The sequence below is a fragment of the Eleginops maclovinus genome, chromosome 19, assembly GCF_036324505.1.
Source record: "Eleginops maclovinus isolate JMC-PN-2008 ecotype Puerto Natales chromosome 19, JC_Emac_rtc_rv5, whole genome shotgun sequence".
Lineage (NCBI taxonomy): Eukaryota > Metazoa > Chordata > Actinopteri > Perciformes > Eleginopidae > Eleginops > Eleginops maclovinus.
Window position 1 is genome coordinate 14,518,723 of NC_086367.1, and position 25,088 is coordinate 14,543,810.

Here is a 25,088-nt window from a genome sequence, read left to right on the forward strand (position 1 = left end):
AACCACAGTTCGAAAAGCTTTTAGGATCTTTTTGAACAGATTGCAGTAATACGTTTAACAGTGGGTCAGTCTTTTCGAATTTAGAAATAATCTTCTTACACAATTGTTGTCCCACCCTTGGCGAAAACACATATTATAAACAAAGATTGTTGCAATGATGAAATATGGCCCATAGCATATTGCATTTAGATAACAGCATGTGTCTTACATTCACTCTCAGTGGAGTCGGTATGAGCCCTGATTTAGATATATAGTAAAATAAAATATTACAAATCAAATATGTTCTTATATTTGTTGTGTTTTTTGGTACAGGCATCATCAAGGTTTTGTTAAACATTTATAGCATACCTTTATTCGTCTCTCCTGAAACATAAAATGAAATGAAATGTTATTTAACATTGTGTTTCTGGGACAATGTCTTTCCAACAACTGTATTTTATAACTTCATCTTTATTGTGTTACAAAGTCCCTTTAAGGGGATGATTGACTGGAAGTCGCTGTAGCATATTGATAAAAAAAAAACAGATGTACTGTGGGTGTATAAACCTGGCACGATGTGTGCTTGATAATGAAGCAGTAAAAGTCTGCCTTATTACGGTAATCACCAACATGCAATGAACTCTCTTTTGTTCAGCAAGAAATAAATGGTTAACTAATCTTGGAAAAACGTTATGATGCGACACAAACCACTCAGATATTCAAAAAGTCGTCCAGTTTCTTCTCAACAGATCTGTAGAAGTAAGGTCACAAACATTACCACAAATAATGAAATGTTTTTCAATAAGAAAGTGTTGAATAATGCGAGATGTTTGTGGTCCAGCCTCACCTAGGTCCTGAAGAAAGACACAAAAGCTATTGAGAGAGGTCACTACAGGTTGACTGTCCCCACTTTCCTTCTAAGTTGGATCTTAAAGCATGAGTCGATGTACCTGTTGAACTTTAGAGTCCTTGTTAACTCCTCGCTGACATTTGAGCACAATCCCTAACACGAATGGAGAACGGTGTGGTTGTGGAATCAACTGTACAGAATTGTTAATGACAAGTAGCTCCAGCTATCACACTAAAGATGCACTGATATTGTCAGAACAAGGTTTAGACAGGAATTACGACCTTGGTAGGGAGTCGTGCTACTGCTGTCTATCACAGAATAACAGTGTATTTAATATACAGCTGAGTGTAAAAAGCTGTGTGTTTGGAAATGGTAACACGGCTTAAAAGAGTCTGCTTGTTCTCCTCATGATTTGACTTCCAAATGACTGCCAAACTACTAATTCAAAATACCTACATGACACTCAACTTTAAAAATGGCTAATTTGGATATGCTGCTTTATACTCAGTATGAAAAAAGTACTATTACAAATACAGCAAACAACAAAATGTCATAGTTTGGTACCACTGCCTGAGGATTACCTTCTTTATCTCAGAGGCCGCACGAGAGATGATCCAAGCGGGATTGTTTGGCTGTGCCCTCGATGTCAGGTCACCTGGGGTAGTGTTGTCCTCACTACTCCGTTCAGTCGTGCAAGTGGAAAATCCTCTCTTACAAGATCCCCTTCTGTAGGAGGAATAACAGGTTAATGGATCCTAATGGGTCCTAATCAGATTTTTGGGGGGATATTTCACTTAAACTATTCAGTTATACCTCACCTAACTACTGTGATATTAATCTCCATGTCAAGTGTATACAGACACAAATATTATGCGTCAAAAATAATTGTCTTACTTTTATTGTAGTAAAGAGACTGGGGTGTGAAGGTATATAGGAAAATATTGCCATGCTAATCAGGTTTAGGTGGGGTGGGAATCACCACAGGCCCCATGGTAGCATATTCTTAACACCCATCAGCGTTATTGCCATTTTATAAATGTTGCAATACATTGCAATTTTCTGTTTAATACAAGCTTTGTTTGAACATCCATCTTCCTGCCAATCCTGCTGACTTCAACAAGGACCTCAGCAAACACAACTCGGGCACCATTTATTACACTGAAAAATGTGACTGTTGACAAAAATGTGTATTTCCAAAATCAATAGTTCTTAAACAACATATTACAAGAAACAAAACAGTGACGCAGAGAAATGACCCCCACAGGAAATAATGTTTTCTTTGTAAGTAAATTACTGTAGCAGTGCTGACCTCAGCTTTTGTTTGTCAGCTGTAAAGAAAAGTTAATATTGTGTAGCTACACAAGCCAAGTGGAGTCTGCCAATGGACCAGCTTGGGAAAAATGCAAAACTGTTAACTCTACTTTGCATTTATATTTTTGAGACACGAGTGCTTTCTTTATTCATACGGTTTCTCTTCCATTTCCTGTCTCTCGCCCCCGTCCCAGTCGTTGTTAGGTTGTGCTGGACTGGAGGTAAGCCATGGAGGACGGGAAGCCAGTGTGGGCACCCCACCCCGCCGACGGGTTCCAGCTGGGGATGATCGTCGACATAGGAGCCGACACGCTCAGCATAGAACCGCTGAACCAGAGGGGCAAGGTGGGTCATCACACACACCCACACAGGCATACATCCTGGGCTTTGCATATACAGGCAAAGTAAGGCCGACAGGGAAAATAGGTGAGGGGCCGATTCTTGTTTTCCTTTCATGCGTGTCTGTCGATAAGATAGTTGTTCATTCATTAGTATAAATTAGAGGAAGTTTTCCTTATTTCCAGCAAATAAATGCATCCATAAGCTCACGCACAATTAAATAACAATGTCTGAAGTGCGATTTCAGGTAGAAAGGCGTTAGCAAAACAATGTGTAATATGTGAGAAACACGAGAGACCACATGTACAGAGGCGTGAATAATTAAAGACCACAGCAGCAGGTGTGCTGATAGGGTTGCCTAGAGGGAGAGCTGCTCATTAGGAGGTAGAGGCCACCTGTTGCACCTGAGCCATCACGTGTCCCCATGAGCAAGCCGGTCATGTTTACAACAGACATTTGCTCCAGCAGTTTCCTCTGCATTTGTTCCGTTTGAGCAAAATATAAAGACCTTTCTCACATCAGACTTTAAAGCGTGTATGCCAGAGAGCCAGTCTGCACACTACCAGGGCAATACCTAGGACTGGAAAAACTACATATACGGCAATCATTATTCACATTAAGAGTCAAAATGTCCACTACAAGAGCAGTTTATTACTTACTTTTCTATATATTTTTCTTTATTTTATTCAGAGGAGTTGTAATTACAGTACTTATTAAGAGCTTTATGCTTCTCTAGTAAAAACTCATGTATGAAGTATGAATCCTTGCCAAAGATGTCTAACTTTTTGTCTTACTTTTGATAAAAATCACTAAAGATTTACAGCCTTACATTTGGGAATTATTTGGAGGTTTTAAAAGTTGATGCTGTAGTTCATTTGAATATAAAGATGTCACTCGTTACAAGACACCCCCTGAATCAAGAAGGGAGGAATTGTCCTTCTCAACTGACATAACTGCATAAAACAAGATCAATGCATACAGTTTTACAACACGGAGCTGCAGAAAATGACAGTGAGTTTGAATGCCGTAAATTCATGTGAACTTTGAATCATCCTGATGAGTTTATTACTAGGTATACACTCTGTCCCATTCAGTGAGGGAATGAAAGGCCCATTGAATTTCTTTTTTTACTGCATGTGGAGCTCATTAGTGCCTCGGCAGCCTCTTGTTCTTCTTGGTCAATTTCATTGGTTAGTCATTTATGACATGGTAATTGTTTTGGATGTCAAGATTGAGCCAAACTGCTGAAGCACACACACAGAGCAAATTCTGTTCATGCCTTCAGCCTGTTAGCGGCACTAAACCATGCATCACTGCACCAACTGGAGCAAACACAAGCTGTAGTATGGATATAGGGAGTGTAATAAACATGTAAAAGGAGCAAAAGAGTGTTTATTATCTATATCTACTGCCTGGAACAACCACTTTTTCCAGTCAGCTTGTTGTAGGCTCACTCTGAGGCCTGTTGCCGGTAACAATAAAGTGACTTGATTGGTCCCTACAAGATCAACACAGAGCAGCACCATCATCTGTTCTGTACTAGAGACAGACACACACACACATTCACACAGGTGTTCGGATCCGGTTGCTCTCCCACCAAATTATTCATCATGCTGCCATGTCTCCCCCTTGTTTCTCTCACAGCCGGCTTGTTCCATTGAGTTTATTTCCATTAACTCAGACTGTCAAACAATAGAGGGAGAATATCAGTAACTCAGTGTGCCTGGGAACATTTCGCACCAAACATCATTACTGTGATCTTTAACTGTGATAAATCACTAACGTTTATGCAGTCTTGCTTAGCTTGTTTTTTTTTTATTCAGCCTAACACGTCTCCCCCTTTTTTTCGATGCTAATAAACATTTGTTTTGTGTCTTGTTAAGGGATAGTGCATAATCTTGTACGTAAAGTTGGCAGGGATGAAGAGAGACAGTGTAGTATGTCTTATCTGTCCTGAAAGTGACAACATGTGACTGAAAAACTGTTTGTGTTGCAGACATTTCTTGCTCCGATGAGTCAAGTCTTCCCAGCAGAGGACGATGTCAACAAACATGTGGAGGACAACTGTAAGTCAACACACAGTTGGCAGTTTATTGTACATTTAAATATCGATTTTCACTGGAAAAATGTAATTACCTTTGTTTATTCCTCACTTTTAGGTACCCTTATGTACTTGAATGAAGCCACTCTTCTGAACAACGTCAGAGTGCGGTACAATAAAGACCACATCTACGTACGTGTTCCTCTCTTTCTATGCTAGTCTGTGTTAGTTTATATACTTTATTTATGTGCTCCTGCAATGGCCTCACTGCGATCCAGTTGCATCGTATGGAGATAGAGTAACAGGCGGGAGCTCAGCAGGAGAGAGGATCCCTGTCCTTGTGTCCCCTGGGGGGAAAGTACCAGGTGGTAAAGAGGCGAGGGAAGCTAGAGAAGGGTCAAAAAGTCAGACTGGCAAACAATCCCGATCCCGGTCACTCACTTAGGAAATGAGGGACAGCTGTTTGATGGGAAAAGCGAGACAGGGAAACAAGTTAAGGTGTCTCTCAGCTGCCTTCGTTTTGCATCTTTTGTCTGTTATTATTTAATCATTAATGTTCTGTTGGCTATTCATTGACTTTCTGTTAAAGCAGCGACTCTAATCATACCCGTATATCTCTTACAGACTTATGTGGCTAATATCTTAATAGCTGTGAATCCCTACTACGACATCCCTAAACTTTATGGCCCTGACGCCATTAAGTCATACCAGGGGAAGTCACTGGGAACCCTGCCACCTCACGTCTTTGCTATAGGTGAGAGCCTACACCTGCTAATCACTGTTAGATAACATGTTCAACTACAAGCCAATGTGATGCAAGTTATTTCTTCTTTTAGCCGACAAAGCCTACAGGGATATGAAGGTGCTCAAGATGAGTCAGTCCATCATAGTGTCCGGGGAATCTGGTGCCGGAAAGACTGAAAACACCAAGTTTGTTCTCAGGTATGAGCCGCTGTGAATCATCCATCATAATATCCTCATCTTCCTCTCACATTCACTCATCTTTCCTCTACCTTCTGATGGTGTGTTTAGGAGATACTGTATGAAGTTACAAACCAAAATGTCCCCACTCTTTCCAATACCAAGATATTTTCCCCCACTGTAGCTTGATTGTAAACTTAATTAAGGCTGAAAGCAGTTGGCAAACCATCAAAAATGTACAGAGAAAGCTATTATAATCACTTTTAAACTCTGGTTGGATTCCAGAGTGTCTTACCATGTTTATCTACCAGTGATTTTATATACATTGTTCTAATTTCGTCCCCACCTTGTAGATATCTCACTACAACATATGGAACTGGTCAAGATATTGATGAGAGAATTGTCGAAGGTAATACAATTAATAAATAAAAAACTAAATATACAAACTATTATTAACTATCAACACTGTATTGTATCTTCTGCATGTGGAAAGTGTCATACTGATTCTCTCATTTCAAATTTCAGCAAACCCCCTTCTTGAGGCCTTTGGAAATGCAAAGACAGTCCGTAATAATAACAGCAGTCGCTTTGGGAAGTTTGTGGAAATCCACTTCAATGAGAAGGTAAAAGATGATCACTGATTACATCCTAGGTTTCTCTATGACTTGCTTTGTCTAGTTTCTGAATTTAAATTCTGTTTTAATTTTCTTGTGTTACCAGAATACGGTTGTGGGTGGATTTGTCTCCCATTACTTGCTAGAGAAGTCAAGGATTTGCATGCAGAGTAACGAAGAGAGGAACTACCACATCTTCTACAGGCTGTGTGCCGGAGCGTCTGAGGACATAAAGAAGAAACTCCACCTGGACTCTCCGGACAGCTTCAGGGTCAGTAGGCTCAGACTGACACCAGGGTCGCCCAAAAAAAAGCTGCTTTACATGGAATTTAATTAACTCTTTAAAGAGTACACATGGCAGTTGTGAGGACGACCACTAGATGTCACAGTAGCTCATTTTTGTGAAAACAAGAGGTCCTCCCAAGTGAAATTAAACTCGCCTCAGTGACAAAATATTCCTCAATTGAATCGTTTTCCTTTTGAATGCAATTATCAAGTCAGTAGGTGTGAAGTCAGAGAGCATAGAGGTGTTTAGCCCCAGCCTTTATTTCCTTCCACATGCTCGACAAAACAATGCTTAACGGAACACCAAGCAGCACAAGCTGTTCCTTTAGATGTTTATCCTAGTGTCATATTATCAGGTCCCCGAGGTGACGCCCACATCAACAGAGGCAATTACTTCATGGGATTCACTACTAGTCAGCTGTGGAGCAATATCAGAAGGAGACAGCAAAGTAAATCTTTTAGAAAATCAATACAAATATCCCCACTAGGTTTGCAAAATCGAGTGAAATGCATTTATACGGTGTCTGGAATTGATTGATTAAAATCGTGATTATGTTTGAATGTTTTTAAAGCTGATTTTTCTCCGTTGCAGTACCTGAACCGGGGATGCACCAGATACTTTGCCAGTAATGACACTGATAAACAAATCATGCAAAACCGCAAGAGTCCTGAGGTAATGTCACTTCCTGTTCTGGTTTAAACACATAACGAAATACATGATTAGTGTGGACACCCGACTGTATGTCCAGGAGCAAAGGCGGTGGTTTGTAATGCAACATTTTTGTGGTTCTTTCCTCTTCCATTAATCTTTTAGAGGAATGAACATTATTCTTTTTCCCCAATAATGAGGAGTAAGCACACACTGAAAGCAAATCCCAGACACGTATTCAAAGAATATCAGCTGCAAATGTGAAATGATATGCAGGAACTGGTCAATAAGAATATTTCATGCCAGGGAATTAGTTCAGGTCTGTGTGTTTGATGGATTATGTATGACATGAAAAAGAACCCGGGCCCGCAAAGCCTGCAGGAGATGTGTAATTAATATCATGAAACAATTAGAAGAAGAAGTGTGACATGTTGCTCTCTCAGGGACTAATTATACAGGTTCATTTCACTCTTGTTTTCCAAGATAGAATAATATCTTATTTTAGATTTTATTATCAAAGCTTCGGGAAAATCAGGTGAGAGAGTGGTAAACAAAAGTACATCTATTGATGGCTATAGTCATGGGAGAACTTAGCCTAGTAATACACTTGTTTTTTACCTCAGTGATTTTTTATTCCAGAGGCCGCTGGCGTTGCATCAGCTTTGCTTTGGTTTCATTGTTACCTTACCAGTCCACGTTTTTTTAAATACAAGATTTAATACAAAAACAATCCCGACTCAAAATGAATATAATGTTCATTTAATTAATTTCTTGTTTTAACAGTTACTTACCTGTTTATCATTTCTATTTGATCTTTTTTTATTATCCTTGTGTGAATCCGTCCTGCTTTTTAATGATAAAGATCCATCTTATCTTATCTTATCTTAAATATATGCTATTCAAATCTTTCACTTGTTCGAGACATTATTTTAGACTCCAATTGCAATACATTAGCTTTTATCAGAGATTTCAACTCTGTATAAAATGGGAAAGGGTATTTCATAACATGCTTACTATGTGTTTACTCTTTATAAAGATCACAGTGACTAACTGAATGACTTAAACTGCTGCGTGGTTGTAAGAATTGTGTGTTATTAACATGTTGCTAATCTAGTCGTTGTACATCTGTCTGTCCTCCCTCGTGTCTGTTATAAAAGGACAATAAGGTGATGTTTCCTTCCTCATCAGGCCCCTGTGCTCCCTGCTCTTTTTTTTCTATTTTTCCTAAAGTAAACACTGAGACGCTCAGGTTTTACATGCTGCTGTTTAGAGAGCAAACAGGAAATGAGGGTGCATGCTTCCTCATTATCTGCCTTTGTCTGCAACCTGCTTGGATACAAAACTATGGATGCTTATTCAGCTTTTTCAGTCATAAAATACAGGGCTGCACAATTATTGTACATTGCCAACTGTCAAAAATCTATGTCTTTTGTTTGAAAATAGTCATAAAAAATGAACAATGTGCAATTTAAGCCTTTTGTTTCACTCATAAAACCACTGTAATGTTTCTTATCTTACAGTATAACCAGGAGTAAGCATTTAGTAATATTTGTGCAGCCCTTGTTAGTTTTTATTCTATAATTATTCAATGATCTTGTTTCGTTTTCAATCTTGAAACCTTCTGTTCGAGTGACATTTCACACTGCATGCCTGTTTCTTGTGCCTGTTTTGTAATATTGCAGACATTGCTAGTTGTTACAGAGGCTCTTTGCTTTATTGTTTTACATACAGTCCTTCAAGTCAAGACATTTGGGTACAAAGCTACTGTAGCAAAGCAGCTTTAGTTGGTAGTGTTTGCTGTGTGCTGCTGGTGGAGGCTCTTTCAACACATTAATGTAAAAAAAAAAAATACTTTTACTGACTCACTCGTTCGGTTTGTAGCATCTGAAGGTGGGTGCTCTGAAGGACCCTCTTCTTGACGATCAGGGGGACTTCAACAGGATGTGCGGGGCCATGAAGAAGATCGGGCTGGACGACACAGAGAAGCTGGACCTGTTCAGGGTGGTTGCTGGCGTCCTGCATCTGGGCAACATCGACTTTGAAGAGACAGGGAGCTCCTCAGGTCAGACATGTGCTCCAATTACAAATGGTTACAACATATTAAGAATAATCGGTGGGATTGTCAACATTTTAGCTATGGCAAGGTCCTTCTTGTACGTGTGTGTCTATGCACGTAGTATTCATATGTCTGTATTCGAAAAACAGCTATTTTTCTAGTTTTTGGGTCATAAAAACATACTTCCTTTATGCCAGAGGGTTTTTAGCCATGAGGCCTTGAAGAGCAGTTAAAGCATTCATTGAAAAAAATGTATGAACGAAATATTCATCCCTTTAAATCTTTGTATAGTGGTTCCAACAGATGTGAGAACACTGAACTCCACATGGTTTAATCCCACATTAGATCGATTCAAAATGTTGAAGAATAGATGTCTTTGGATATTACCACAAACATATTAATTTATTATATTCATAAATGTTCATTTCAAAAGGGACAGAATTTAATCAATGCCACATAGCGCAGTGTTTAAACAAAGTGAATCACTGTTACCCAGGTAACCAAGCTCTCTTTCTCTCCCCGTTCCTCTACAATCTACAGTCTCTGTGGAATAAAGTAAAGCACTCTTTGAAACCTTTCATGAGGGCAGTTTTTGTTCTCATTACACCTTGAACCCAGCTCTTTATCAGGCTGTTGATATCACTCATTCACAGCTTAAGACCTCACCCTTCTCCCGTCTGTGACTACATAATATATTTCTGCTTATTTGAGTTTGTGAACTTTTGTCCCCATTGTGGGTGAATTCAAAAAGTAAAACTGATACGACGGGACAAGCACACATCTTGTACATTTTCAGAGCAAGAGATTGTACGAGGATGATTTTTTTTTAAAAGCTTGTTGGTCTCATGTGTGTTTCAGGTGGTTGTGTCCTGAAGAATCAGTCGGGCCAGACTCTGGAGTACTGCGCCGATCTGCTGGGTCTGGACCAGGACGATCTGCGCGTCAGCCTCACAACCAGAGTCATGCTCACTACAGCAGGGGGCACCAAAGGAACAGTTATCAAGTAAGAACGACGGCTCTGAACTCCTCTCAACTTCTTTTGTTTTCTTCCTTTAAAGAATAAAGGTGATTTTTGAGATGATGAGATTAAATCCTGACACTTAAATAAGCTTTTTCATTTTTTATGTATAATTATAAAGACTTTTTGATAGGCTTTATTATTCCTTGCAGGCATGTGCTCTGTGTCTCTGTCTAAACCATGTGAAGGGTTTTTGGATATTGTGCTTATGTAAATGCAGATAAAAAGATAATAATAAGATAGTGTGTTGCAGTATTATTGGCACTGCTCGTGTGCACTTTGGTGATGATGTGGTGTTTGAGTGATGGGGCCAGGTTTGATAGATGAATATTTCAGCAGGGCCAGATGCTGGCCTGGCCTGGAAGTGTTTTCTCCACATAAATAATGCAGGCTGTATCTGAGGAGGCAGGCGAGCATGGCTTCAGTACAGTAAAGGCCTGCTGTCTGGGGAGCAGGTGGAGCGAAGGGGGCATGGCTTTGTCATTAAGCCCTAGACAGATCCCCCACCTGCCCCCCGGGAGGCTGAGGGTTACAGAGAGGGTGGTGGGTGTGATGGGATGAATAAGCCTCTTACTAAAGGAAACATTGCAATGGATAAAAAAGATGTGTACAAAAAGATCCTATGTGCTTACTATGTTTAGCTCAAGGTATAATGGAGGAAAGCTGGCCTGTTCTCTGGCTGAAAATGGTACCAGAGTGTGTGGAATATGAAGTGTTAACATACTATCATAGCATAAGTCAGAACTTTTCATTTGAAATTCAGCTTCCTCCCACCTGGGACAAGTGAGTTGAACTCTGGGTCGCTGAGGAACTGCACTTTGCACACACGGTCACCCCTTTAAATAATTTAAAAATAAATGGTGTTAAAGCGCCATTAGAGAGCCTAGATATTTTAGTTTTAATGCCACATCCTTGGCTCGTAAAACCTTCACTTCAAAAACGATGCCTCGCTTGACTATAGAGATCAAAAAGGGGAACAATGCGGCAAAAAAGTGTCACATCAACACTGCTCAACTTTTGCTGCTGCATGAAAATTGGGTTTATTACGGAAAAAAAATAAAAAGGGAGGTTTATTAAAGGACCAAAATGTCCCAGTTTCGGACTGTGTCTCAATGCCCCACTTTGTGTGTCCCTCCAGAGTGCCTCTAAAGGTGGAACAAGCTAACAATGCCCGCGATGCCCTGGCCAAGGCAGTGTACAGCCGCCTCTTCGATCATGTGGTGAAACGAGTCAACGAGTGTTTCCCCTTCAAGACTTCCTCCAACTTCATCGGGGTGTTGGACATCGCTGGGTTCGGTAATAGAAAAAAACTCTATTCAACTAAATACAATTTGCCCAAAATAACTGACAACACAGTAAATAAACTGGAGATATGTGGTTCTGCAACGTTCGTTTAAAATTCACTCCATTAAGGAGAACCTTGTCTGTGCAGCATGCTTCCTAATATAAGCACCCTAATGCAAACACACACACTTCATTACCAGGGCTTTGCTTGAGAATTAATTTCCCCCGACTGCATAACAAACACATGCTTTGCCGAAATTGGAAAATTAATTGAGATGTATGATTTTTCAGCTTCTTCTCCCCCCCTTCTTTCTTTCAGAGTATTTTGAACACAACAGCTTTGAGCAGTTCTGTATCAATTACTGCAATGAGAAACTGCAGCAGTTCTTCAACGAGCGTATTCTCAAAGAGGTGAGTGAGCAGCGAGTGGAGTTATGTGATTTGGTGCGCTTTACTTCTCCATCCTGGGAAACCTGCTATGTCGTGTCACTCACAATCCAAACTCCAGGACGGAGTGGTTGGCACTCTAAGCTTCTGGATTCTCGTCTCTATTTTCTCACTTTCTTTCCTCCCCTCCGTATCTCCTGCACTCTCTCATTAGAATGCTAATTTCTCAGGGGACATGACGCGGAGTGTTTCTCTCCTGTGATCTCTTAACGCTATTCTCTTCCAAGGTCTCCAATTAATCTCTCTCTCTATCTCATTATCTCAATTGTGAATTGTCAGTTTGATGTTTTTTTGTTTCCTTTTTGAGGTTTATGATGTTCTGAACCCACTCAGAAAAATAGAGTCATTTATTATCAAGGACACAGAATCTGTGTTTGGTTCTTGACTGTTGGACTTGTGTGTGCAGGAGCAAGAGCTGTATCAGAGGGAAGGCCTGGGAGTGAATGAGGTGCATTATGTTGACAACCAGGACTGCATAGGTAAGTTTTGGGAGATGTTTCTCTGTTGTAGATGCATGATTAAAAAGTCAGTGCTTGATCCATAAAGACTGCAGCTTTCACATTTCACAGCTTCCCACTGTGTACAGTCACTTCTCAAAGTTGATCATCTACCTGTCTCACTGTTGAAGATAAAACAAATCTCTGCATCGCTTGGGACATAAAAATAAAGATAGACATAGCTTATAGACAGATAAGCTGATGTTTGACTTCAGCTAGTTTCAAATAATCAAAAATACCTGTGTGGGAGTATGTGTATTGATATCGACATGGCTCTGCACCTTGGGTGAAGTGAAAAAAGGACCACAGAGTGACTCTCGGGGACATCATTAAGATGAGGTGTCGTCTTTGAGGGCTTGTGCTGTAAAACATAAAAAGTGGCTGTCTCTTGAGCCCACACACCACAAGTGTAGCGAGGTTGCTTTAAAATCAGCTCCCCCACAGGGCGTTCATTTGGGCCATTCCTTGTGCTCTTGGCTTCACGTCAGAGCAGCGAAAAATACACCTGTCAGGGGGACGCAACTACCGACTTCTCATTATAAAGGAGAATCCATGTGTCTAGAAAGGAGTAATGAGGATTTGTGGGTTTTATGGACTCTTTTGTGCCACTCCCCCCACCCACCCCGTTTGGATATGCCTGTCCTCAAGTGTATCCTGAATTTAATGGGACGAAGTAGCTAGTGTATCAAGGTGAAGCTGTTTGATTTGTATTTCAAAGGCTGTGATTATTCAAGAGCGAGGTTAACTGACAGCCGTGAATAACATTTATGACTTGCAAATGACCGTTTGGGCCGGCCATTAATTCACTCATCAATCTTCAGGATTTATGCACAGGTGCTTGTTCATGTAAATTTGTATCGGCGGTCCTTCTCTATCAGATTGTATTCCAAACAGCATGCTGCATGAATAATTCAGATATAAGGCTAAATGAGACTCCTGATGAACATGTTTTTTGTACCTTGAATATTCAGGTCCAGAAACAGTAAACAGTAGAAATGTCCAATGTCATTCATAAACTAAATGCTTGGTGCTTTTATGTCTTACTGTGTTTTCTACCCAAACCTCTTCTTAAATAATAGAACAGAAGAGATCTGTGTGTTTTATTGTTGTCCCTAAAAAGTTCTGTAAACGTTAGACTGTTGAAAATACTGCTAGGTTTGGTCAACGGGTATTTTAGGCGTTAGGGTTTAACCTCTTGTATTTGATCCGAGGGATGGACTTCATATTAATCATTAAAATGTTACTGATTCAGATATAATTGTTTGTTTCAGACCTAGTGGAGGCAAAGCTGGTGGGGATCCTGGACATTTTGGATGAAGAGAACCGTCTGCCTCAGCCCAGCGACCAACACTTTGCTCTGGTTGTTCACAGCAAACACAAAGAGCACTTCAGACTGACGGTCAGATCTCTTAGATGTTCTCTTTCCCTCTCCATGTCCCCCCCACTCCCTCCCTCTCTCCCGTTTTCCATTATGTTTTTCCTATTCTCCCTCTCCTTCTGTTCTTTTCTCCAGTATGGAGCTACTATTCTTTTCCTTTGTGCACCGAGATCTTTTGTGAGACGTGGCAGCGATGTAACTGCACATTGGTTTTGTCATTGTGATCACTTACACTCTGGCTGTTTGTAAGCGCAGTTCTGTATATGACGCACAGTCCCAGTCCCTCCCTCTGTCTCTGTCGTTGTCGCTTTTGTTCGCCCCTGCCTGTATCTCTGCAAGCATGAAATCCTTTTTAGGAATGTAGCCTTGACACAAATTCAAGCTTAAGATTAGAATTGGCTGCAGTCTGCTGCAGGGAGGGTTAGAACTCAAGACTGGGCTATACATTTAATCGGGTGAAAGACATTAATCTTAATACAGCGATCAAATATGCTGTGAGCTAACATTTGGTTTCACAATTTATAATATTTCATTATGGTTTTTAAGCCAATGGACCTTAAAAATGCTTAGTGCTTCATTTATTTTCATCCTGAAGTGTTTTAGTAACGGATTTTTTGGGGTCCTTTGTAATACTCGGGGTACTTTATAATACTTCAAAAAGATGAATGTGGCATTAGTCATTCAAATCTAGACTGTGTGCAGTTCTTTCCTGAAAGTTAACATGTTAAATAACTACAACCCTGACAAGTGTGTAAGAATCTTTATTATACAAGTTATGGCTGGATTTCACCGCCCTTTATGGATCCATATGTTTCATTCCCCTCATTCAATATTTAACATAATTCTGTTGTTGGGATGGAGATGGATAGGATCACATTAAAATCAATGTATATGTACTTTAGCTCTGTCATTAAAATGTGATTTACTTTCTTCCATTTCCCTTTAGGTTCCAAGAAAGTCAAAGTTGACTATTCACAGGAATCTTCGGGATGATGAAGGCTTTATCATCAGGCACTTTGCTGGAGCCGTGTGCTATGAGACGGTAATTGGGTGAATTCTCTTCAATGCTACTTTTCCTACTCTGCCAATTTTACATTTCACTTTCAAGTTTTCCAACAAAGTCAGTGTAATGAAATTGAGCTTTTACAATTTTAATTCAAATCATTTCACTTCTCTGCAGCTAAGTTCAGCAACACATCTACTAGGTTTTGGTAGCTAAAAGCAGCAACAGTCACAATTCAATTCAAGACATTTTTATTTAAGCATCTCAGAAAGTAAACATCTTTTTTTAGTCTTACACATTTAATATACTGGTATAAAATGTCAAAACATATCACTTCATATCATAAAGGTTACTTATTCCTCATTTGATTTAGCATTTTTTGAATTTGTATTAAAGTCTGCTAATTCTAAAGGTATGCATTGTGTTTGTCCACAGATTCGGTTTGTGGAGAAGAATAATGATGCCCTACACATGTCCCTCGAAAGCTTAGTGTCTGAATCGAAAGATAAATTTGTTCGAGAGCTGTTTGAGAACTCAATCACCAACAGGGATACCAAACAGAAGGCGGGCAAACTCGGCTTCATCAGCGTTGGAAACAAATTCAAGGTCGGTGTTGTTTTCAAAATATGTCCTTTTTGATTGATAGATAAACTCCCTGAACACTATTAAATAAAACATGCTCATTTTTTTGGTTTGTGACCATACTTAATTTTAATATCACAAATTATAAGCAAATAGAATTTTCATACTAATGATTAATTCACTTAGGTAATCACGTAAGCAATTCTGGGTAGAGAATAAGAAGAAGACCTCACGTGATTTTCTGTGTTTCATGCGAAAAAAATTCACGGGGAAGCAAAGTCTGTATTTTACTTGAACTTACTAAGATTATCCATGGGTATAATGTTAGCTCAGGCTAATAATAACTTATATAAAATATATTATAGCTGACTATATGATCATTATATAATTTTGTTATCATATAAAAGTCTATTGATCTGGATTTATAGTGCTTTAGATTTTATTTTGATATTTGTCGACGCAATTTGGCAAATAGAACATTTGAAATATTTGCTGCTTATCAGATTTTTTTGTACCAATTTAAGTGTAAAGTTCAAGTAAGATAGTTTACAATACTCCTTTTTTCTGACTTTTCTAACTCTTATCTTTAGCCCTGTTCTGTTACTTATCACCTTTCAGCTCTTCTTCCCATCCCTCTGTTCCCTCCGTACTTAAGGTTCCCTTCTTTTAGATCCCCTACCTCTTTCCTCTGAGAAAACCTTCCTTGGTGGATAAGGCTGGATAAGGTCAGCTCTAGGTATAATAGAATGGAGTTAGGAAGCAGTGAGAGGGAAAAAATAAGAGCAGAACACAATGACAGACATAGAGTCTAGAAAGAAATGTGTTGAGCGAACGGCCTAAAAATAAACTACTTCTAACGGCATGTGTTTTTGTTCAGCAGAAACCAACAAATCTCCTGATTCACAGATTTCGAACAGGATCCAATGACTAAACACATTGACATAGAAATAGTCTGTCAATTTGAGAAGTTTGTGACATGATGTTGTAGAAGTGGGGAGAAAATGGCAAAAAATGTAAAAGTAAACTAGTAACCTCTGATTTGTGGTGGGGTAGAAGTACAAAGAGCAGAAATTTGAAATAAAGTAAAGTTCAAGTCAAAATAGTAGTTAAGTACAGTCCTTGAGTAAATGTACACCATTGTTAACTGGTTTGAAATCTTTTCTTAAAGGAAAGGTGCTTTTTTGTGCCGATTGCTGACATGCGGAGTCCCCCAAGGCTCTATTCTTAAGCCACTTCTGTTCATTATCATTACACTCCCACATACGAGTGCAGGTCATGGAAAACGACATATTTTCAGAGTTGTGAAGAAGACATTAAGATTTATAGATCAATATCACCAGATGACTATGGGCCCAAACAAGCAGAGTAACTCTCAGAAACAAAAAAGTTAAGTGTGCTGAAGAAATGTTTTAGGAGCCAACGCTGAATTAATTAAAAGTCGGTGCTTAGTTTCGGTTGCCAACATTCAAGATCATAAACCAGGGCAGAAGTATTGGTACAGTCATGGACCCACATTTTAACATCCAAAGTAAGACAATTACACATTCTGTCTACTGTTGCCTCAACAGTATATCAAGAAATGAAGGAATTCTCCATTTGCATCTCTAAAAAAGTCAATGAGAGGCTGCAGTTGATTCAGTAAAATGCTACTAGTCTTATATACTAACTATAGAAAGATGGCTCACATCGCTCCAATTTTCTGATATTTATAGCAGTGTCCTGTTTGTGAAAGAATTGACTCAAATTTTGTTTGTATATTAAAGCACTATGTTGTTCCTTTTTTGAACCAATAATTGATATCTTGCACTGCGCTGTAGCTCCAGTGTATTTTTCAGCTCTGTATAGTTTTTATCTGATGTTATCTTCAGTTTTACTTTGCTTCAATCCCCCCGGAATGCTTTGCATTAGTCTTTTTCTATTATCTTTTAAATTGCCTGCGGTTCTTTTATATCTTGTCTTAATACCGTTATGTCTTATGGAAAGCACTTTGAATGTCCTTGTTGTTGAAATGTGCTATACTAATAAATCTGCCTCGCCTTTGTCCTTGCATGACTGTTAACTCTTGTTAATGTGCGTCTGGCCTACCTTCATCTCAAACAATAAAAATCAAATCACTAAACATTATCTTTTTTTTTCTGCACACAGACCCAGCTAAACCTGCTGTTAGAAAAGCTTCGCAGCACTGTGAGTTTAATGTCAGGTCATGTCATTTTCATTGTAATTTCTCTACAAAATGTTGTTTGTTTACTTTCCTGCTTAGAAACAATAAGTACTTATTAATCTTTGTGTGTTTAGGGCTCGAGTTTCATCCGCTGTGTAAAACCCAACCTAAAGATGGTCAGCCACAAGTTTGAAGGAGCTCTGATTCTCTCACAGCTGCAGTGCTCAGGTAGGACCAGAATGTGTACACTGTACCATAGAGATCACTTTTTACCTCTTTAAGTTTAGTAAATAAACAAAAGATATCTTCACTCAATCTCATGACATATTTCTAAAAAATATGGATACGATCATCTAGATCATTCCTCAAAATGGAAAGACTTTGTATATTTACATTCCTCTCCACAAAGGTGGAATAATGTCACTCTGTTTTTACCAACACTATAACAGTGTCAAGAGTTTTTAGACACTTTTCACATAAGACAATTTAGACATTTTCGTAAATGCTACACCTTCACTTGAAGCCTGGGCCATGATGGACGTAAATTATGTATTTTGAAGCCAATGCATGCTGCTACTGTAACTGAGGCAGAAGTGAATTTGATCCTGGAACAACCTTTGTGATTTCATTAAAGTAAAATTCTTTCTTGCAGTGCCTCCTCTTGTAGATACTGTATGAAATTATTCTCACTTACACACAAACACACACATTATACAATCATGAAGTACTTGTAAGGGAGGAAACAGAATAGTCTGTGCTGTATGTTAACAAACACATTCCAGCTTGCTTGCATTAAAGCCAAAAACGTTCCTTTGATATTGTCAGTAGTGCACATTGTAATTCCACAGGCGACACTCTTTCTCTTCATTAGCCCTTCATACAATATTTTTTCTTGATTAGGAATGGTGTCGGTGTTGGACCTGATGCAGGGGGGTTTCCCCTCCAGAGCGCCCTTTCATGAGCTATACAACATGTATAAACAGTATATGCCGGCCAAGCTCACGCGCCTGAATCCACGACTCTTCTGCAAGGTGGGGCTGCATCAAATTTAAAATGTGTTCTCCATCACAAGAGAAACAAAACGTACTGTTGGATCATTATTGTTCTAATCTGTTTCAAATAAATCCTAATTAGTTGAGCAACAAAAAAAGGCCTTTAGACAAACTGAGCCAATTTGGGAAATGATTAACAAACACAAACACTTTAGTGGCCTACAGTCTTCTCAATATTGCTTTGTCACTGGATGTGTTTGTGTGCCTCTGTAGGCTTTGTTCAAAGCTCTGGGACTAAATGACAATGACTTCAAGTTTGGATTGACCAGAGTGTTCTTCCGCCCAGGAAAGGTACAGAGAAGTCAACAGTATTGATTATCCATTAGTGTTTAAGTTCATTATGCAGAAACACTACAGAAACGCGTTAAACTACAAGGGTTTAATGTATTTTTTGTTTTTTCCTCTGTGTGCATGCAGTTTGCCGAGTTTGACCAGATCATGAAGTCCGATCCAGACCACCTGGCAGAGCTGCTGAAGAAAGTCAACCAGTGGTTGTTGTGCAGCCTCTGGAAGAAGGTCCAGTGGTGCAGCCTGTCTGTCATCAAACGTGGGTGAAATCTATTCAACAACAGCAGTGAAGCTTAAAACACATTGTCTTTCTGTTCTATTATTTCTATAATAAACTTAATGGTTTTATTTTGTTTTAGGATATGATCATTTACCACACCTTGTCTAGACATTACATCAAATCGCCATTTAGCCTTGGCCCATTTTATGTCTATTCCTCTACTACCTATAAGCTATGTCTTAACTTTCAATTTTCAGAATTTATAATGTATGAAATATATGTATGATATGTAGCCTGATGAACTATAAGACTTCTACACAAAAACAGCTATTTTAAAGAATGAATAATACAAGAAGGGTCAGTATAAAAGCGTTTATTTTGTTCTACTTTCCAGTGAATTGTGTATAAGATGCTTTGTCATTTCCTTTCGTGTTACTGTATAGCTCCAATAGCTGTAATGAATCATATTTCATGCTTTTCTATTCATTCTGAATATTGAAAGCAGCTGCCTGTAGCAATGCAGAGGTACGGTACTCCAAAAGCATTTGCTTGAACCATTACACTTGTCCAAGTTATTGATCTCCACCATTTAACAAAGTGCAGGCTGGCTTCTTCTTATTTTTGAAACAGCATCCTATGAAATTGCATTAAGGTTATAACAGAACGCTGCCTCTGCCCGACCACACACCGCTTGTGTAAATGACCTAGGGAAATTAATGTCCCTGGTCGTGGTCATTTGTTTCTTTCAACAACCTCACCTCATTATCACAGTTTCATTCGTGTGTGTGTGTGTGTGTGTGTGTGTGTGTGTGCAAGAGCGAGAGCATGTAAAGTAATATAAGTTATACATACGATATTGAGCACTGCTTTATGTTCCTCAATGTTCGCCAGTACAGCAGTATATGTATGTAGCTGTAACATTATCTCCACCATAATATAAGCGTTCACTTTTCAGGTGCTTTTTATTTATGCAGTTTTTAATATATGAATATAAGGAGGGCATTGCAGAGCTATTTCCATGGAATAGCTTTGGACTGAGTAGGTAAAGAGTAGAGAATGGCAATGTCCCCTAGATATTTTCCAGGCTTTTTATTGGAGAAAACTGGTAGACAGATGACAAGCCAACTTTTTTTTATATAGATCTTTGTTTGAATCCTCTACCTTTTTCTCCCAATCCTCAACAGTTCGGAACAAGATGAGGTACAGAGCTCTGGCCTGTATTAAGATGCAAAAGACTGTCCGCATGTGGCTGTGTAAGAAAAAGCATAAGCCACGGTGAGTTTCCTCCTTGTTCTTTGCACACACCCACACCCACACCCAATTGTTTGTGGGTGTGCTTTTCTCTTTTCTTCCCTCTGTCACCCTGTACTCTGTTGTGCTTTTTATTTAAACTGATTCACGCTTGGTTGGTTTTGATGGCTTTCCCATAATGTGCATCTAGGAGTTCAAATCAATCTAGACGTTCATCTGTGGAGAAATGATGTTGCACTGCACTGCTTTGGGATATATCGTATGTCTTGCTGTATTGGGTTGCATTTGGAAAAAGGTGCTCTTGTTTAAGCACCCATGCAGGTGATGGCTTTTCAAGAATCAGATTTTCACTGTGTGGCAGTTTGTGTATGGGTTCAAAAGAAAATGTTTTGTATAGGGATGTCCGGATCAAGTTTTGAGCCCCTGAGTCATTTAATATGGAACCTCTGCCATACCAAGTACATATATGTCAATTTTCCTAAATAATACAGCTGCACAATGTACACGAACAGTAAATTAAAGTTATCGAAATGCAGCACAAAGCTTTGCTGGAGAAAAGAACTGGGTATTACAGGCCAATAGTACAATGTATTCAGAGTGATACCGAATATGTGGTCACGATGCAATTATACAGGGGATTTGAAACCCTTGAAAGTGGACATGGCTTGGCGAATACACAGTAGTACAGAGCTGTAAAGAACTGTTGCCAACCAACCACACCACCCTCATTCACAATATAGCAGTGCAGTGGATAACGGGGGCAAAATTAAAACACGTTTTTGCCAATTTGATCCAAAACACATTCCTATGTGGAATGGACATTGGCTACTAGGACCCACAAGCTAACAGTGTGATTTATACTGCATGTTTAGTAGTTGTCAGAATACCTTCAATGAATAACATAGTCGTGGGTATGCGTCTTGAGGGTTTTATTTACTTAATATTCCACAGATCCGTTGACGGTCCACTACAGACTTACGACACTTAGCTGCATATAAATAAATAAACACATACCATCAGGCGAGTGGACGCGTGCGGTCAAAAGCTTTTTCAACAGCCTTAAACACTTCCCCACTGTCATACTGGTGAAGCATTATTTTATGATCATAGGCTTGTGCACTAAAGCCTGCTTTATACATTTTTTAAATAAAGTTAAATTCAAAGAATATGCAACTGCCTCGCCAAACATAAATATTTACCGTAATTCAAAATAGGTGAAGCCAGGAATGAAATTACAGTAGGGGGAATGAAACATTGATTTCATACATCTCTATAGCGGAGCATCTCCTAACCTTGTTGTTAGTTGAACCTTTGCTTGCCTGACTCATCATCAGTGCGTTGACACCCCCTTTGGCAGATATGGTGTCTTTAATGTGTTTGTGCAGAAATGAGGGTTTGTGGGTCTGACTTGCTTACAGTCTTCCACTATAATACTTTTATACTGTAAGAGCCATATTATTATTAGTGGTAATTCTAATAGAACACTCCCTATGCTTACATTAATTCATGACATATTCATGTAAACGTTTGTATTTTTTCTCTTCTCTCTTAGCATCGATGGCATGGTGAAGGTTCAAAACCTGAAGAAACACATGGAGCGCTTCAACAAAGTGGTGAGCGGGCTGAAGGAGGGCAAGCCGGAGATGGCTAAACAGGCTCAGGAGCTTGCTGCCTCCATAGACGCTCTGTTAGCAAAGATAAAGGTGAGTCACTGTTCACCTCTTTCATATAACTCAAGGATTAATGCTCCGGTGATTTTAAAGATGAAAGTGTCAACCGTTTTCGCAGGTGCCTTAGCACGATACAGTGTGAGCCATAAAACATGTTGCTGTTCTTCTCTCTGCGTTTATCTGGGGGACACTCCTCAAACATTGCTTTAAGCATGACTGGCTCGCATTCATATGGTTCTCTACAATAACACCTGTAGTTCCCGGGCACAAGCAGTCCTCTACATTATGCCCTTTCCTAAGTGTGCTGTGCCCTTTTCTCATTCTTCCTCCCAGAATCGATATTATCAATCACCTCAGGATAAAAAGAAGAGTTAGGTTAAGAAGAAATCCTCTCCTCTCCAATTATTGTTTTTCAAGAGGTTTTGCTAATGCTCAAACTTGGTTAGTGAAATCCCAGCTCTCCCTGCGCAATAAGCATTGGTCTTATTGGACCCTGTAGGTATGGCAAATCATCGCAAGCACATGTGAACGTCATGCCATGAGGGAATCAACTTTCCAATAATCATTATTCTTTCTTAAATGTTGTACTCTGTTGTTATCTGTAAGCAATCAACAGATATGATTGGAGTGATAATAGGTTCCTCAGGGTCAATCATCCTCTCTCACTCCCCCTATTTTCGTCTGTTAGCGTATTAGCAGCCCCACAGTCGACACTCACGGAGTTCAGATTGCTTAGAAATTGCTCCTGGCACAGCGTCTCTGGATGAATAATGCATGAGAGGCCAATGGCTGTCATTCAGAACTCTATACGTCGGGGACCAGACCTTGTCATCACCCCTCCCTGTGTCACCGTTAGAGACTCCCTCTAATGAATCTTCACAATGCAGTGACCTCTTCTGCTGCCGCTGATTGTCTGACAAGTATAGTGGGGAATTGAGCATTGTGGCTTTAGCACGCAAGTCTCAGTGTCAGTCAGTGTCTTCCCTTGCAGCCACATGGGAAGCTTGTGCCATGGTAACTGTGGAGTGCGTGCAGACTCAGTCTACAAGTGCACTAAGTGTCACTCCTCATAAAAGATGTTACCTCACCTGATGGAAGTAAATAACATTTTTGTCAATTTCAGAATAGCATAATAGCTTTTTTAAGGGTATCTAGTCATCACTAGTTATGAAAGTAATAGTGTCCAAGGCAATACATGGTTTTGAACCACCTGATGCTGATGGTTGAAAATTGATTGAATAATGGATGAAGAAATAATAAGTGTTTTGTACATTTTGTGACCATGACCTGCCGTTCTTGTCTTCCTCTTGACCCCTAGGCCACACTGATGACCCGGAAAGAGATAGACACAGAGTACCAGGGGCTGGTGAAGCGCTCAGAGCAGCTGCTGTCCTCAATGCAAAAGAAGAAGCAGGAAGAGGAAGAGAGCGAGAGGCTGAAACACATTGAGGAGGAGATGGAAAAAGAGAAGAAGAGAAGGGAAAAGGAAGAGCAACAACGCAAACAGGAGGTGGAGGACAGAAGACTGTAAGTGACGACGGAGGATTATCAGTGGACATTCTTATAAATGAAATGGTTAAGGATTAATATAAATTGTATGTCTGTTCTAGTAAAGTTTTTCTTTCCCCAAACCTTTTAGGAAATCAGAGATAGAGCTGAAGCGAAAACAGGAGGAGGAGGATAGAAAAAAGAGAGAGGAGGAAGAGAGAGCACTACAGGTTTGGACCACCCTAAAATGTTATATTTATAATATGTTCGAATCTTGTACTCATCTTCTAAAAACTGTTGAAGAGCGGGACTAGAAATTAAGGAGGAAGACGTAGAAAATGAAAACAACATATTTAATTCAATATAAAGTGTGCAAACCATATGTCTTTTAACATTTCTATGTGGGTATATTGGTTTTCCTTGTATGTACATGCATTAATGAAGTCTTAGTTCCCTGTGGCTTCTTCTAAGCTTAATGTTTACTCCAAATGAGGTAACTGACCCTTACACCCCTGCAGCGACTGAATGCTCACAGCCTGCTATTATAATCACGTTGTTTAACTACACATAATCCTAATCTGTGATTGAGCTGGTCCATCATTGGCTCAGTTGCTACAGTGTGTTGTTCAGTATTGTTTGAGTTAGAATCAACCCTGTCACGGAAGTACGACAAAAACCAACTAAACAAGCTATTTTGAAGCAGTCACTTTGCTCTCACCAACAATTGATGAGAATAGTAATAGCTCCAGCAGCATCAAACTTCAGAATCATTTGTTGTGCGTAATGGCATTTATTAGTTACAATATGCAACCAACTCCTGTGTACAGGACTACTCCTTTCTTTGAGAGTCAAGCAATAACCATGAACACAGCATCAACAGTGATTTCAGATAAATGCAGTTTAGCCTACACATGAACAGCAACACAAATGCAACCATCACAAAGAGCTTGGTTTGTTGATCAGCTTAAATTACAATGTGTATTTGTCCTTCTGTGGGATTTCTCCCCAGTTTCAAGATACCACAAAGTGTGTGTGTATGAGAACCATATAGGAAAAAAGTCAACTTTGTTTGAGATCAGATGAGATGGAGGTCTGATCTTTCCGAGTCACATAAATTAGAGCGCATTCTTTACTCTTACCTTTGAGCAGAGTGTTCATTCGGCTGTCACAGTGTCAATGTCAATCCAGGTTTTACTGGAATCGTTGGATCTCCTTCACTGGGTCTCCTCACTCAATAAAACACCTGACCTGCATTCATAAACAGGCTTAAAGTCTAATTCATTGACACAACACAACTATCAGACATTAAAACAGTAATGGGCTAAACGGTTTTAGCTGAGCAGTAAAACACATTTATTTTACACATTCACATTAAACACACCTTACTTTCTCAGTAAAACAAAGTTGGTCTTTTCCTCTAAAAACAAAGCATTCCACAGCAAACAAACAGCAACAGTAAAACTACATATCCTGGTGGGCCATTTGTTATTCTGATAAATGTACTAGGCTACACTTTAATAATCTATGTCAACATTAGGAAACGTGTTTAAGAACTCGACATTATTAGAGGTTTCGTCATCCTTTTTATGAGAAACTAAAACGTAATGCAACAATTACCTTTCCATTGAGACACTTGATATCCACAAACCATATTACAATGATTGATTGGATTTACATGGAAATAAATGCATCGCTAACACACAA

At 39.3% G+C, this 25,088-nt stretch overlaps 1 protein-coding gene and 1 long non-coding RNA gene across 3 annotated transcripts in view; one reads left to right on the forward strand and one right to left on the reverse strand.

Annotated features, from left to right (window-relative positions):
* Nucleotides 1–25,088, forward strand: part of myo6b (myosin VIb) — a 35,631-nt gene that overhangs the window by 1,628 nt on the left and 8,915 nt on the right. For both annotated transcript variants that reach the window (XM_063909131.1, XM_063909132.1), the window contains exons 2-27: nucleotides 2,335–2,485; nucleotides 4,476–4,545; nucleotides 4,639–4,712; nucleotides 5,145–5,274; nucleotides 5,357–5,462; nucleotides 5,795–5,850; nucleotides 5,967–6,064; nucleotides 6,162–6,326; nucleotides 6,933–7,013; nucleotides 8,871–9,051; nucleotides 9,904–10,048; nucleotides 11,202–11,359; nucleotides 11,667–11,758; nucleotides 12,201–12,273; nucleotides 13,563–13,690; nucleotides 14,616–14,711; nucleotides 15,108–15,278; nucleotides 17,400–17,438; nucleotides 17,550–17,643; nucleotides 18,316–18,446; nucleotides 18,681–18,758; nucleotides 18,885–19,014; nucleotides 20,160–20,250; nucleotides 21,779–21,929; nucleotides 23,215–23,423; nucleotides 23,536–23,614. In XM_063909131.1, the coding sequence (XP_063765201.1) occupies nucleotides 2,369–2,485; nucleotides 4,476–4,545; nucleotides 4,639–4,712; nucleotides 5,145–5,274; nucleotides 5,357–5,462; nucleotides 5,795–5,850; nucleotides 5,967–6,064; nucleotides 6,162–6,326; nucleotides 6,933–7,013; nucleotides 8,871–9,051; nucleotides 9,904–10,048; nucleotides 11,202–11,359; nucleotides 11,667–11,758; nucleotides 12,201–12,273; nucleotides 13,563–13,690; nucleotides 14,616–14,711; nucleotides 15,108–15,278; nucleotides 17,400–17,438; nucleotides 17,550–17,643; nucleotides 18,316–18,446; nucleotides 18,681–18,758; nucleotides 18,885–19,014; nucleotides 20,160–20,250; nucleotides 21,779–21,929; nucleotides 23,215–23,423; nucleotides 23,536–23,614 (2,943 nt within the window). In that variant the 5' untranslated portion in view covers nucleotides 2,335–2,368. The remainder of the gene's footprint in view (nucleotides 1–2,334; nucleotides 2,486–4,475; nucleotides 4,546–4,638; nucleotides 4,713–5,144; nucleotides 5,275–5,356; nucleotides 5,463–5,794; nucleotides 5,851–5,966; nucleotides 6,065–6,161; nucleotides 6,327–6,932; nucleotides 7,014–8,870; nucleotides 9,052–9,903; nucleotides 10,049–11,201; nucleotides 11,360–11,666; nucleotides 11,759–12,200; nucleotides 12,274–13,562; nucleotides 13,691–14,615; nucleotides 14,712–15,107; nucleotides 15,279–17,399; nucleotides 17,439–17,549; nucleotides 17,644–18,315; nucleotides 18,447–18,680; nucleotides 18,759–18,884; nucleotides 19,015–20,159; nucleotides 20,251–21,778; nucleotides 21,930–23,214; nucleotides 23,424–23,535; nucleotides 23,615–25,088) is intronic.
* On the reverse strand, nucleotides 507–9,058 carry LOC134881635 (uncharacterized). The gene is made up of 4 exons (XR_010168072.1): nucleotides 8,856–9,058; nucleotides 1,411–1,555; nucleotides 827–937; nucleotides 507–730 (listed from the first exon to the last, which is right to left on the reverse strand). It is a non-coding gene; the product is annotated as an uncharacterized LOC134881635 (long non-coding RNA).